The 14,469-nt window shown below is 43.3% G+C and overlaps 1 protein-coding gene across 1 annotated transcript; it reads right to left on the bottom strand.

Moving 5' to 3' along the window:
• Positions 1–1,001: 1,001 nt before the first annotated feature.
• On the bottom strand, positions 1,002–6,201 carry LOC106599011 (gamma-interferon-inducible lysosomal thiol reductase-like). Its single transcript, NM_001314702.1, is given in 7 exon segments — positions 1,002–1,420; positions 4,478–4,546; positions 4,703–4,855; positions 5,143–5,232; positions 5,447–5,521; positions 5,666–5,854; positions 6,056–6,201. Coding segments are annotated over 7 exon segments (765 nt in total). The 5' UTR covers positions 6,173–6,201; the 3' UTR covers positions 1,002–1,348.
• Positions 6,202–14,469: the final 8,268 nt, after the last annotated feature.

Genomic DNA, 14,469 nt, shown 5'->3' with positions numbered 1-14,469 from the left:
AAGTGACTTGACAAATTAAATGTCTAAATAGATGAACATTAAATTGTTTTGACATACTGTAACCTTCTAAGAATAGGCTACAGAGGAGGCTGGTGGGAGGAGTTATAGGAGGAAGGGCTCATCGTAATGCCTGCAAGGGAATTCATGAAACGGAGTCAAACACATGTTTTCCATATGTTTGACTCTGCACCATTTGTTCCATTCAAGCCATTACAATGAGCCCATCCTCCTATAACTCCTCCCACCAGCCTCCACTGATAGGCTACTATGTCACCTTCCATAAATCACATTAGAAGCACAATTCATAGAAAAGGTGCAAAGGTCATATTTCTGATTTGATTAGAAAGACACTGATTAGAAAATCCACACTTCAGTTTTGTCACTGATACACCTGGGACCATAATCCATAGCGTAAAGGTTATATGTTTTTGGATAACCAAACAGCTCAATAAAAATGGTGCATCCATCCAAAACTAGATCGGGTCTACACAACACCAGCACCTTCAGCGTTAGATCAGTGTGTAAGGTCTGTGAGGAGGCTATTCATTCTTCCATTATTTCGTTTTTGATTAAGAAATGCAACCAAAGAAAAATCAGACAGCGTGAAATCTTGTAACCATCATACTTTCGATCTTACATTTTTACATTGTGCTATAGACAGACCGAATGATGTTGAAGGACATGACCCTTAATCAGCAGTATAACAAGGGAGGACATGTCTCTTTAACAGCACTGAAAGCAGCACAGACAGTCCTATTAAACCGCCAGGGAAGAGGCTTGATATGTCACTGGTTTGTCTGCGGTCTCCCCTAGGGAAGACTCAGCGAAGCTATGCAGAACCATGACAACCACAACAAAGCCGTCTACTGTAAGAGCACTCACTCAAAAAGGTATTCATCCCCACAGCGCCTGTCAAAAAAGAAATATCTGATCTAATAGGATAAACACTTATCACATTCAACATAAAACACAGATTTAATAAAGAAAGACAAAGTCCTTTTAAAGTAGTTTACTTTAATTTCGTATTCATTACATCCCCCTATTCCTTTGCAAAGGCTAGTGTAACTTAATCACTTTATAAAAAATGGATTGCTATCAGTGAGCTTAATTCACACAGCTCATTCCACAAAGGCTCATTCATTGAACAATGAAACAGTACATGACGTCCATTTTCTGGATTTTTGAATAATTGTGTAATATTGATAGTTAAACCAGATTTTAAAAAAGCATTGACAGCGTTAAAACATTATTGATACCACAAATGTTTAAGTTAGCATTTACCATCCATATTTAGCAATCAAACACAGAGGCACATGGCAGTATAGTGCAGTGTTGAGACGTAGATGATTTACTCGCCATGGTAACTGTAACTTCTGTGTCGTTTCATCAGAGCCGTACTACAGGCTTCAGGCTTGGACGGCTAAAGGAGAATACGACAGAGAACAGAAATCAAAGGAATATCTTTCTTATTCCTACAGCACACTCTAGTGCAGTGGTCACCAACCGGTCGATCGCGATCCTAGTCCATCACCAAACATTTCTGTAGAAAAGCCAACAATAAAGGCTTGCTGTCCTTTATTTATATTATTGGTGTTGCATTTCATTGACAAGTCCTGCACACCGGGCAGGTGAAGTGTTCCCATTTTGAACCATTTCATTTGTCTGAAAAGACAAACTCCACCTGCCCGGCGGACCAGGAGATCTGTGGCTAAATCGAGGTCGCATACTGTGCTGGCAAATCGGATAGTTCAAATCACCATTCCTACAGCTTCCACGACCCCAGCCACAGCGAAGTTTGATAGGCAACTAGCCTACATGAGATGTAATAACTTTTAAAACCAGGACCAGAGAGTGACTGTTAACCTGTTAGGGCTAGGGGGCAGCATTTGCACGTCTGGATAAAAAAAATGTACCCGATTTAATCTGGTTACTAATCCTACCCAGTAACTAGAATATGCATATACTTATTATATATGGATAGAAAACACTCTAAAGTTTCTAAAACTGTTTGAATGGTGTCTGTGAGTATAACAGAACTCATTTGGCAGGCAAAACCCTGAGACATTTTCTGACAGGAAGTGGATACCTGATGTGTTGTATTGACTTTAAACCTATCCCATTGAAAAACACAGGGGCTGAGGAATATTTTGGCACTTCCTATTGCTTCCACTAGATGTCACCAGCCTTTACAAAGTGTTTTGAGTCTTCTGGAGGGAGATCTGACCGAACAAGAGCCATGGAACGATGATGTCCCATTAGACACCTGGCGCGCGAGTTCATGTTGGGTACCCTCGTTCCAATACGTTATAAAAGAGTATGCATTCGTCCACCTTGAATATTATTCATGTTCTGGTTAAAAAAGGCCCTAATGATTTATGCTATACAACGTTTGACATGTTTGAACGAACGTAAATATATTTTTTCCCCTCGTTCATGACGAGAAGTCCGGCTGGCTTAGATCATGTGCTAAAAAGACGGAGATTTTTGGACATAAATGATGAGCTTTTTTGAACAAAACTACATTCGTTATGGACCTGTGATACCTGGAAGTGACATCTGATGAAGAGAATCAAAGGTAATGGATTATTTACATAGTATTTTCGATTTTAGATCTCCCCAACATGACGTCTAGTCTGTATCGCAACGCGTATTTTTCTGGGCGCAGTGCTCAGATTATTGCAAAGTGTGATTTCCCAGTAAGGTTATTTTTAAATCTGGCAAGTTGATTGCGTTCAAGAGATGTAAATCTATAATTCTTTAAATGACAATATAATATTTTACCAATGTTTTCTAATTTTAATTATTTAATTTGTGACGCTGACTTGACTGCCGGTTATTGGAGGGAAACGATTTCCTCAACATCAATGCCATAGTAAAACGCTGTTTTTGGATATAAATATGAACTTGATAGAACTAAAAATGCATGCATTGTCTAACATAATGTCCTAGGAGTGTCATCTGATGGAGATTGTAAAAGGTTAGTGCATCATTTTAGCTGGTTTTATGGTTTTGGTGACCCTGTCTTTGACTTGACAAAACATTACACACAACTCTTGTAAATGTACTGTCCTAACATACTCTAAATTTATGCTTTCGCCGTAAAACCTTTTTGAAATCGTAAAACGTGGTTAGATTAAGGAGATGTTTATCTTTCAAAGGGTGTAAAATAGTTGTATGTTTGAAAAATTTGAATTTTGACATTTATTTGGATTCAAATTTGCCGCTCTTGAAATGCACCTGCTGTTGATGGAGTGCACCACGGGTGGCACGCTAGCGTCCCACCTAGCCCATAGAGGTTAAAGAATACAGCAAAGAGCTGCTGTTTTTGAGTGAGTTCATGTTTAAGTTTTTATTCAGCACTGTCAACACTGTTTTTATTCAACACTATTACAATACATAAAATGCGCTTCTCCCTACTTCCACTTGCGCTGCAGCTGCAATGAATTAGTAGCTAAGTGTATCGATAGCCCTGCGTTTTTATTAATATTATTATTATCAGCAGCTCTTCGTGTCTTTTTTAATATCGAGGAATATTTCACTTTCTCTGGTCATAGGAACAACATGAATTTGTGCAGATGCTGTGCGACTTGAGTTTTGCCATCAAGTGAAAGACGGTGTCCCCTCTCTCTGGTCAGTCTCACTGGAGGAAAGAAAGGAGAGAGCAGGGACAGTGAGAGGCGGACCCTCTGCTGCTCTCTCCCTCCCTCTGCTGAGACTAATGCCGTGTTCAAAACAACTGGGAACTCGGAAATCTCAGACTTCCAACTTCAGTGCATTCAATACAAATAATCGTTTTCCATGGTCATCCAACTCAGAATTCCAAGTTGGAAACTCTGGCATCTTTCTACAGCTCCGGCTTTCCAACCTGAAGATCACTGACATCATGATTTGACCTCATTTTTTCCCTGAGTTCCCAGTTGTCTTGAAAGCACCATGACCATCAGATACAGGTACCATCAGTCCAGTAAAATAAAAAAGAGAATTATTAAAATTTTTGCTCAGCTGTGCCTCGCAAGTCATATAACAACTGATCTATTTTGTTATCAAAGCTTGGGTTTTCAAATATTATATGGTGTGAGAAGAACAATATTGGCAGGCCAGACATACTGTATAGCCAATATACTGAGATAATGTAGGCTAGTAGGCCTACTGCACAAACCGCCTTCCTACAGAACTGTTTTATTAGGTTAATGTTGCATTTTTTTAAGTCATGCTTTAAAAAAATCTGGGTGCTAGATCTCCTCTTGCTTTTTGACTGCGAAAGTGATCTTGACTCAGAAAAGGTTGGATGGAGTAAGGCGTCAAGAAATATCAACTTCATCAGGTACTGACTTACCATCAATGGTACAGTATATGTAAAGGCTATTCTATACGCAGGAAAAAGATGCATAGAAACAAGTAAAGAAGAATGGGCAAGATGGATAAGACATTATACTGTTAATATTGGAGTGGTGTTTTTGGACGGGCCAAAACTTACCTTGTACATGCTGCAGATCAGAACGAAGAGTGAAGACATTGCTTTGTCCTGAAGTTCTTCTGTGTGCTCCTGAGAAAAGTTTCCAGATTACTATAACAGTCGAGGCAATAAACGTTGTTGAGTGGTTAAATACCTTACTCGTAGCAGTTTGTAATACAGTTAACACAAAGTATTAAATGCAATGCAGACACAAGCAACACAAATATTTTGCCTCAGTGAACTTACCCCATTTATGACAATCCAAGGCACATAGTCGTGGGCTGGCTTCAGGGCACCAGTCTTCACTGCGTTCTGATGCATTAGCTGATTCCCCTGGTCTCCCTTCACACAGGTCATGATGCTGTCCCACTTGGTGTTTGGGTCATAGAGCTCCACACACTGTCAAGGGAAGAGGTGGTCAGAACACTATTTCCAAGTATCCTCATATTTACAATGCCATCCAGTCATATCTCATATTTCCCTCCAGCCATACCCTTACACTATCTTATGTGAGCAGAGCATATCATCAATCATCAAGCACAAAAACTAATTCCATTCTATAACTTTTTGTTCGTATTTCTCAAGGGTATTAGAATAAAAATAGGGAGTGCTGTATATTGTTTGAGGAGGGTCTTTTCATGGTTTTGTGTAGATAGAGAGAAGGTAAGAGTCAATATGTCACGCACCTTCTCGCCTGCTTTAACCACATCAGTGGAGGCCTCCATGCAGTAGATTATCTGGAACGCGTTACTTCCTGTAACACTGAATATGCAGGTCTGAGGAGAGAGAGAGAGAAAAAAAACACACGTTTCAGCCCAGTTTAAGCTAGTATTACCTGGTATTTACATGGTAGTAACTAAGAAACTATATGGTGCTTTAGTGATGCGTCAATGAGTGTAATTGCTAGGCAATTAATCAGTAATTATTGTTGTAATAAATAATAAATAACTACCTGGTAGAATGTAAAATAAAGCATTACCAGAATCTCACCTCCAGCATGTTGCCAAGACACTCTTCTTCACCGTGCTGGCAGGTGAACTGATACTTCTTCCCATCAAAAGATTCCTGTAGTGAGACAAACAGAAATGACTTTGACTAAACACAACATTCCTCAACTCCATTCACTGATAACGACATCCAAGTATTATATCCAAAATCAAAGCAAGAGTCATGAGATGGGAGTCGTCGTCTCTAGCCTAGTGTACATACTTCTGCATTTCCATAGGGCACCAGCGTGACATTCATGGCGTCCTGTAGCATGGTCCATGTAGGGAAGAGCTGTGAGGTGAGGAAGTAGCGGCATGCTGGGCACAGACTCTCATAATACAGCTCCACCTGAACTGACTGGTCCAGCGTGTTGGGCTTGGTGGCATTGGTTTCCAGGCACTGCTTCAGAACCTGCCACAATAAAAGTAAAGACTCGACTGATACTGAAGACTACCCCTGACCAATCAAAACACACAAAAATAAATCTAAGACACAGGCTACGAAGATTAATTACAGCGATACAACCACAACACGCAGTTTAAGTCAATGTGTTACCAAAACATTGCATACATTTAATTACGACAAGATACTCGTCAAGTGAACTTATTTTACCCCACATTCGATGGCTGAGTCCAAAGAGGTACACCACTGCGATGGAGAATATGAGCAAGACTTGCAATCTACATTTGACCAGATGGTCAGAAGTGTAAACAGAATAATACCCTTCATCTTCCCTTCAGCACAAGACGATAGACACTGGCCACAGTCAGTACATCTACTCAAATATATTTAGTGATTCAAATTATATCACGGTACCAACTAAGTAAATATATTTTCGATTTTACGATTGGTTCTCAGTCATATGACCACTAATAGCGTCACTAAACACCGGCAAAGTTTGTATCATCTCACTAGTTGGGATTGTCTTGATATTGATTATATTGTCACGATTTGTTATCTACCTGGAGGTATTTGTTTAACTTTGTTTCATCCAACTCTTATTGGTGTTTATTGTGGCAAAGCAGATATTCATTATGATGCATAATGTATTGTCAAGCACGTATGCCCTGTTTATAATGTATTATAATAGTCTCTTATCCTGACTATACCCTACTACTTAAAGCCTACCAGACATTCTGAAAAAAAGTTTAAAAGTTGATACTGTACGTAGAGACATAACATTTTATAAGCCTTATTATAAACCGCGTTGTTCGAGCCCTGAATGCGGATTGGCTGAAAGCCGTTGTATTTCGGACCATATACCAGGGGTATGACAAAATATATATTTTTACTGGTCTAATTACATTGGTAACCAGTTTTCAATAAAAAATAAGGCACCTCTGGTATATGGCCAATATTTTTTTGTATACAGTATGGCCAATATACCACGGCTAAGGGCTGTATCCAGGCACTCCGATAAGAACAGCCCTTAGCCTGGTATATTGGCCATATACCACACCTCCTCGGGAGGCTTAATTATAATACATTTGACAATATATTACAAAGGCTGATGCTCATACATGTACATGCTTATTATAACAAATTATAAAGCATGATACCTGCAGGCTTTAACCAGATAGATATTGTTCTTGATAGGCAGTGTTTAAACAGACACCCAATTCAGATTTTTTTATTTTAACAATCACATCAGATCTTTTCCCGTCAGATCTTCTTCAGAGCTGATCTGATTGGTCAAAAGACCAATTAGTGGGGGTAAAAATCTGTCTTTGGCTGCTTGTCTAAACACAGCCATATTCACATCAAGGCACCCTTTACATTGCTACATTACTGTAAGGGGCTGATGTGGAGAGAGCCTGAGATGTAGAGGTAAGAGCAGGGGCAGATTACCCATCTGGCAATTATGGCAAATGCCAGATGGGCTGGACCATTGTTTAGTTGGATGGGATGGTCGAAATTGACACGCACAAAAAAACGGTTCAATCAAAATAAAACAATGAAAAGGGTGACATGGCCGTGGGCCTGTTAAGATTTTTTTTTACTATTATTTTTGCGCAATTTCTCTGTTATAGTAGTCTATAATGAGCCTTTGGCTGATCAGTGGGCAACGGCCGGCCCCACTTCCAAGATGGTCAGCCCAGTTTTCTGATATGCTGAGTTGAGGTTGCACAAACTCACATTCAAAGTAAAACGCAGCATCATGAAAGAGATCTGCTCCAACTCTGTCATCAGTTAGACAGCAAAGATCATGGAACAGAAAAACGTAGAAGGTGCCTATAAATGTAGAAAGAGCATATTCTACATTGTCACCTCACTCAAAACTTCCTATTTTTGGGCGGCTAAAACCATGATTTGGTCAAACTGTGAAGTGCATTATCCACATGATTCCTGTAATGAAAGTGTCTGCCTGGCCCCTGTGCCTGTGCCTGTGCCCTCGCTGGTGCCTGCTGCTGTGGTGAGTGAGCCACTCATCTCTCCCCCCATGTGCCTGAGAGAAAAATGCTTTATGATTGTATAACATTTCAAAATGCAATCATAGGAAAAACACAGCTTTGGAAGCTTAGTCCCCTTGGTCCTGTCAAAGAGAGGAGGGTCTCAGCTTTCTGTAGGCATAATTTGTATTTCTTAATTCTCAATACACTGAGTGTACAAAACATTAGGCACACCTGCTCTTTCCATGAGAGACTGACCAGGTGAATCCAGGTGAAAGCTATGATCCCTTATTGATGTCACTTGTTAAATCCACTTCAATCAGTCTATATCAAGGGGAGGAGACAGGTTAAATAATGATTTTTAATCCTTGAGACAATTGAGACATGGATTGTGTATGTGTGCGATTCAGAGGATGAATGGGCAAGACAAAAGATTGAAGTGCCTTTGAATGTGGTATGGTAGTAGGTGCCAGGCGCACCAGTTTGAGTGTGTCAAGAACTGCAACGCTGCTGGGTTTTTCAAGCACAACAGTTTCCTGTGTGTATCAAGAATGGTCCACCACCCAAGGACATCCAGCCAACTTGACACAACTGTGGGACGCATTGGAGTCAACATGGGTCAGCATCCCTGTGGAACACTTTCAACACCTTGTAGAGTCCATGCCCCGACAAATTGAGGCTGTTCTGAGGGCAAAGGGGGTCGAACTTAATATTAGGAAGGTGTTCCTAATGTTTTGTACACTCAGTGTATAGCTAAGATGCCACTCCTTTCCACTCCTTGTCATTGCCAAAGAGACTGGCCTTTTTGCCATATTCAAATATGAACATTCTCTCATTAATGAGCTCAAGGATATCCTGATCCTGATTCGATAACCCTCACAGCTATCCTCCAATCACAATGATTATCAAAATATTGGCACTATCACTATTTTCCTCTCCACAAAACACCTTGGTATCTGGTTGCTTAGCAACCACTTTTTGTTTGTCCAGTCTGTAACCGAGCCTCTCTATGGTGGGGGGTGTCTGGAATCAGGAGCAGGAGAGCAGAAGGGTTCCAGGAAAAACCACAGTTTATTTTGGCAGATCCGGAAAAAACACAACGACACATACAGGGGAGAAACCTCCACTCCGTAAAGCCTACCAGCAAAATGTCCAAGGTAACACATACCGTAAAAACAACTAACAACGCCCGTGGTGCAGGCAGGCACGCACGCTTTACGTGTTGCCTACAGCAAAATAATCCCGCACACAACCTAACCTGCTGCGGGGAATTATAAAGCCACCGAAATCAACAAAACAAGACACAGGTGTGTAAAACCAGACAGAACTAAATGAAAAGGAAAATGGGATTGGTGGCAGCTAGTAGGCCGGCGACGACGACCGCCAAGCACCGCCCGAACAGGGAGAGGAGCCACCTTCGGTGGAAGTCGTGACACAGTCTAACCCTAACCCTAAAATCTCAAACTAACTAAATACATACTGCAATTCCAACCACAAAACATCTTTGCTTTATTTTAAGCCTCAAAATACAACAAATTACCTAGCTACTGTAACAGCTAAATGTTTGTTTATGAATTTGTTATAGTTCTTATTCTATTTATTTTACAGTTCTCTAAAGACACAAGAGACAATAATACAAGAAACAACACTTCTGTAGCTTGTCAACTATGTGTCTGTCTATCCCTGTTCTCTCCCCTCTGCACAGGCCATACAAACGCTTCACACCGCGTGGCCGCTGCCACTCTAACCTGGTGGTCCCAGCGCGCACGACCCACGTGGAGTTCCAGGTCTCTGTCAGCCTCTGGAACTGCCGGTCTGCGGCCAACAAGGCTGAGTTCATCTCTGCCTATGCTAACCTCCAGTCCCTAGACTTCCTGGCGCTGACGGAAACATGGATTACCACAGATAACACTGCTACTCCTACTGCTCTCTCCTCGTCTGCCCACGTGTTCTCGCATACCCCTAGAGCATCGAGCCAGCGGGGTGGTGGCACTGGAATCCTCATCTCTCCCAAGTGGACATTCTCTCTTTCTCCCCTGACCCATCTGTCTATCTCCTCATTTGAATTCCATGCTGTCACAGTTACCAGCCCTTTCAAGCTTAACATCCTTATCATTTATCGCCCTCCAGGTTCCCTTGGAGAGTTCATCAATGAGCTTGACGCCTTGATAAGTTCCTTTCCTGAGGATGGCTCACCTCTCACAGTTCTGGGTGACTTTAACCTCCCCACGTCTACCTTTGACTCATTCCTCTCTGCCTCCTTCTTTCCACTCCTCTCCTCTTTTGACCTCACCCTCTCACCTTCCCCCCCTACTCACAAGGCAGGCAATACGCTTGACCTCATCTTTACTAGATGCTGTTCTTCCACTAATCTCATTGCAACTCCCCTCCAAATCTCCAACCACTACCTTGTATCCTTTTCCCTCTCGCTCTCATCCAACACTTCTCACTCTGCCCCTACTCGGATGGTATTGCGCCGTCCCAACCTTCGCTCTCTCTCTCCCGCTACTCTCTCCTCTTCCATCCTATCATCTCTTCCCTCTGCTCAAACCTTCTCCAACCTATCTCCTGATTCTGCCTCCTCAACCCTCCTCTCCTCCCTTTCGGCATCCTTTGATTTTCTCTGTCCCCTATCCTCCAGGCTGGCTCGGTCCTCCCCTCCTGCTCCATGGCTCGACGACTCACTGCGAGCTCACAGAACAGGGCTCCGGGCAGCCGAGCGGAAATGGAGGAAAACTCGCCTCCCTGCGGACCTGGCATCCTTTCACTCCCTCCTCTCTACATTCTCCTCTTCTGTCTCTGCTGCTAAAGCCACTTTCTACCACTCTAAATTCCAAGCATCTGCCTCTAACCCTAGGAAGCTCTTTGCTACCTTCTCCTCCCTCCTGAATCCTCCTCCCCCCCCCCCCCTCCTCCCTCTCTGCGGATGACTTCGTCAACCATTTTGAAAAGAAGGTTGATGATATCCGATCCTCGTTTGCTAAGTCAAACGACACCGCTGGTCTTGTTCACACTGCCCTACCCTGTGCTTTGACCTCTTTCTCCCCTCTCTCTCCAGATGAAATCTCGCGTCTTGTGACGGCCGGCCGCCCAACAACCTGCCCACTTGACCCTATCCCCTCCTCTCTTCTCCAGACCATTTCCGGAGACCTTCTCCCCTACCTCACCTCGCTCATCAACTCATCCTTGACCGCTGGCTACGTCCCTTCCGTCTTCAAGAGAGCGAGAGTTGCACCCCTTCTGAAAAAACCTACACTCAATCCCTCCCATGTCAACAACTACAGAACAGTATCCCTTCTTTCTTTTCTCTCCAAAACTCTTGAACGTGCCGTCCTTGGCCAGCTCTCCTGCTATCTCTCTCAGAATGACCTTCTTGATCCTAATCAGTCAGGTTTCAAGACTGGGCATTCAACTGAGACTGCTCTTCTCTGTGTCACGGAGGCTCTCCGCACTGCTAAAGCTAAGTCTCTCTCCTCTGCTCTCATCCTTCTAGACCTATCTGCTGCCTTTGATACTGTGAACCATCAGATCCTCCTCTCCACCCTCTCCGAGTTGGGCATCTCCGGCGCGGCCCACGCTTGGATTGCGTCCTACCTGACAGGTCGCTCCTACCAGGTGGCGTGGCGAGAATCTGTCTCCGCACCACGCGCTCTCACCACTGGTGTCCCCCAGGGCTCTGTTCTAGGCCCTCTCCTATTCTCGCTATACACCAAGTCACTTGACTCTGTCATATCCTCACATGGTCTCTCCTATCATTGCTATGCAGACGACACACAATTAATCTTCTCCTTTCCCCCTTCTGATAACCAGGCGGCGAATCGCATCTCTGCATGTCTGGCAGACATATCAGTGTGGATGACGGATCACCACCTCAAGCTGAACCTCGGCAAGACGGAGCTGCTCTTCCTCCCGGGGAAGGACTGCCCGTTCCATGATCTCGCCATCACGGTTGACAACTCCCTTGTGTCCTCCTCCCAGAGTGCTAAGAACCTTGGCGTGATCCTGGACAACACCCTGTCGTTCTCCACTAACATCAAGGCGGTGACCCGATCCTGTAGGTTCATGCTCTACAACATTCGCAGAGTACGACCCTGCCTCACACAGGAAGCGGCGCAGGTCCTAATCCAGGCACTTGTCATCTCCCGTCTGGATTACTGCAACTCGCTGTTGGCTGGGCTCCCTGCCTGTGCCATTAAACCCCTACAACTCATCCAGAACGCCGCAGCCCGTCTGGTGTTCAACCTTCCCAAGTTCTCTCACGTCACCCCGCTCCTCCGCTCTCTCCACTGGCTTCCAGTTGAAGCTCGCATCCGCTACAAGACCATGGTGCTTGCCTACGGAGCTGTGAGGGGAACGGCACCTCCATACCTTCAGGCTCTGATCAGGCCCTACACCCAAACAAGGGCACTGCGTTCATCCACCTCTGGCCTGCTGGCCCCCCTACCTCTGAGGAAGCACAGTTCCCGCTCAGCCCAGTCAAAACGGTTCGCTGCTCTGGCACCCCAATGGTGGAACAAGCTCCCTCACGACGCCAGGACAGCGGAGTCAATCACCACCTTCCGGAGACACCTGAAACCCCACCTCTTTAAGGAATACCTGGGATAGGATAAAGTAATCCTTCTAACCCCCCCCCCCCCCCCTAAAAGATTTAGATGCACTATTGTAAAGTGGTTGTTCCACTGGATATCATAAGGTGAATGCACCAATTTGTAAGTCGCTCTGGATAAGAGTGTCTGCTAAATGACTTAAATGTAAATGTAAATGTAAATTTACTAGTGTCACGTATACTCCCTCTCAGGCCTCTAGGTCACCAGGCTGCTTGTTATGACGCACACCTGTCACCATCGTTACGTGCACCAGCGAGTCATCAGACTCACCTGGACTCCATTACCTCCCTATATACAGCAGAAGTCAGAAGTTTACATACACTTAGGTTGGAGTCATTAAAACTGTTTTTTCAACCACTCCACAAATTTCTTGTTAACAAACTATAGTTTTGGCAAGTGGGTTAGGACATCTACTTTGTGCAATGACAAAAGTAATTTTTCCAACAATTGTTTACAGACAGATTATTGCACTTATAATTCACTGTATCACAATTCCAGTGGGTCAGAAGTTTACATACACTAAGTTGACTGTGCCTTTAAACAGCTTGGAAAATTCCAGAAAATGATGTCATGGCTTTAGAAGCTTCTGATAGGCTAATTGACATCATTTGAGTCAATTGGAGGTGTACCTGTGGATATCTTTCAAGGCCTACCTTCAAACTCAGTGCCTCTTTGCTTGACATCATGGGGAAATCAAAAGAAATCAGCCAAAAATTGTAGACCTCCACAAGTCTGGTTCATCCTTGGGAGCAATTTCCAAATGCTGAAGGTACCACGTTCATCTGTACAAACAATAGTACGCAAGTATAAACACCATGGGACCACGTTGCCGTCATACCGCTCAGGAAGGAGACGCGTTCTGTCTCCTAGAAATGAACGTACTTTGGTGCGATAAGTGCAAATCAATCCCAGAACAACAGCAAAGGACCTTGTGAAGATGCTGGAGGAAACAGGTACAAAAGTATCTATCTCCAGAGTAAAATGAGTCCTATATCGACATAACCTGAAAGGCTGCTCAGCAAGAAAGAAGCCACTGCTCCAAACCCACCGTAAAAAAGCCAGTCTACGGCTTGCAACTGCACATGGGGACAAAGATCGAACTGTTTGGCCATAATGACCATTTGTTTGGAGGAAAAACGGGGAGGCTTGCAAGCCGAAGAACACCATCCAAACCGTGAAGCACGGGGGTGGTAGCATCAGGTTGTGGGGGTGCTTTGCTGCAGGAGGGACTGGTGCACTTCACAAAATAGATGGCATCATGAGGGAGGAAATGATGTGGATATATTGAAGCAACATCCCAAGACATCAGTCAGGAAGTTAAAGCTTGGTCGCAAATGGGTCTTCTAAATGGACAATGACTCCAAGCATACTTCCAAAGTTGTGGCAAAATGGCTTAAGGACAACAAAGTCAAGGTACTGGAGTGGCCATCACAAAGCCCTGACCTCAATCCCATAGAAAATTTGTGGGCAAAACTGAAAAAGCATGTGCGAGCAAGGAGGCCTACAAACCTGACTCTGTTACACCAGCTCTGTGAGGAGGAATGGGTCAAAATTCACCCAACTTATTGTGGGAAGCTTGTGGAAGGCTACCCAAAACGTTTGACCCAAGTAAAACAATTTAAAGGCGATGCTACCAAATACTAATTGAGTGTATCTAAACTTCTGACCCACTGAGAATGTGATGAAAGAAATAAAAGCTGAAATAAATCATTCTCTCTACTATTATTCTGACATTTCACATTCTTAAAATAAAGTGGTGGGGATCTTTTTTTTTACTAAGACAGGGACATTTTACTAGGATTAAATGTCAGGAATTGTGAAAAACTGAGTTTAAATGTATTTGACTAAGGTGTATATAAACTTCCAACTTCAACTGTATGTCACTCTCTTTGGTTCCTTCCCTAGGCATTATTGTTTCCTGTCTGTGCGTTGTTCGTGTTTCTTGTTTTGTATTATGTTTAATTTATTTATTAAATTAGGTTGTAATGTTAAATGTTAATGTTATTTCAAACAACCAATGGAGCAACTA

This window comes from Salmo salar, chromosome 03 (genome assembly GCF_965601325.2).
Source record: "Salmo salar chromosome 03, fSalSal1, whole genome shotgun sequence".
NCBI lineage: Eukaryota > Metazoa > Chordata > Actinopteri > Salmoniformes > Salmonidae > Salmo > Salmo salar.
The sequence above is the reverse complement of the archived record's forward strand: the minus strand, read 5'-3'. Positions and strand labels throughout refer to the sequence as shown.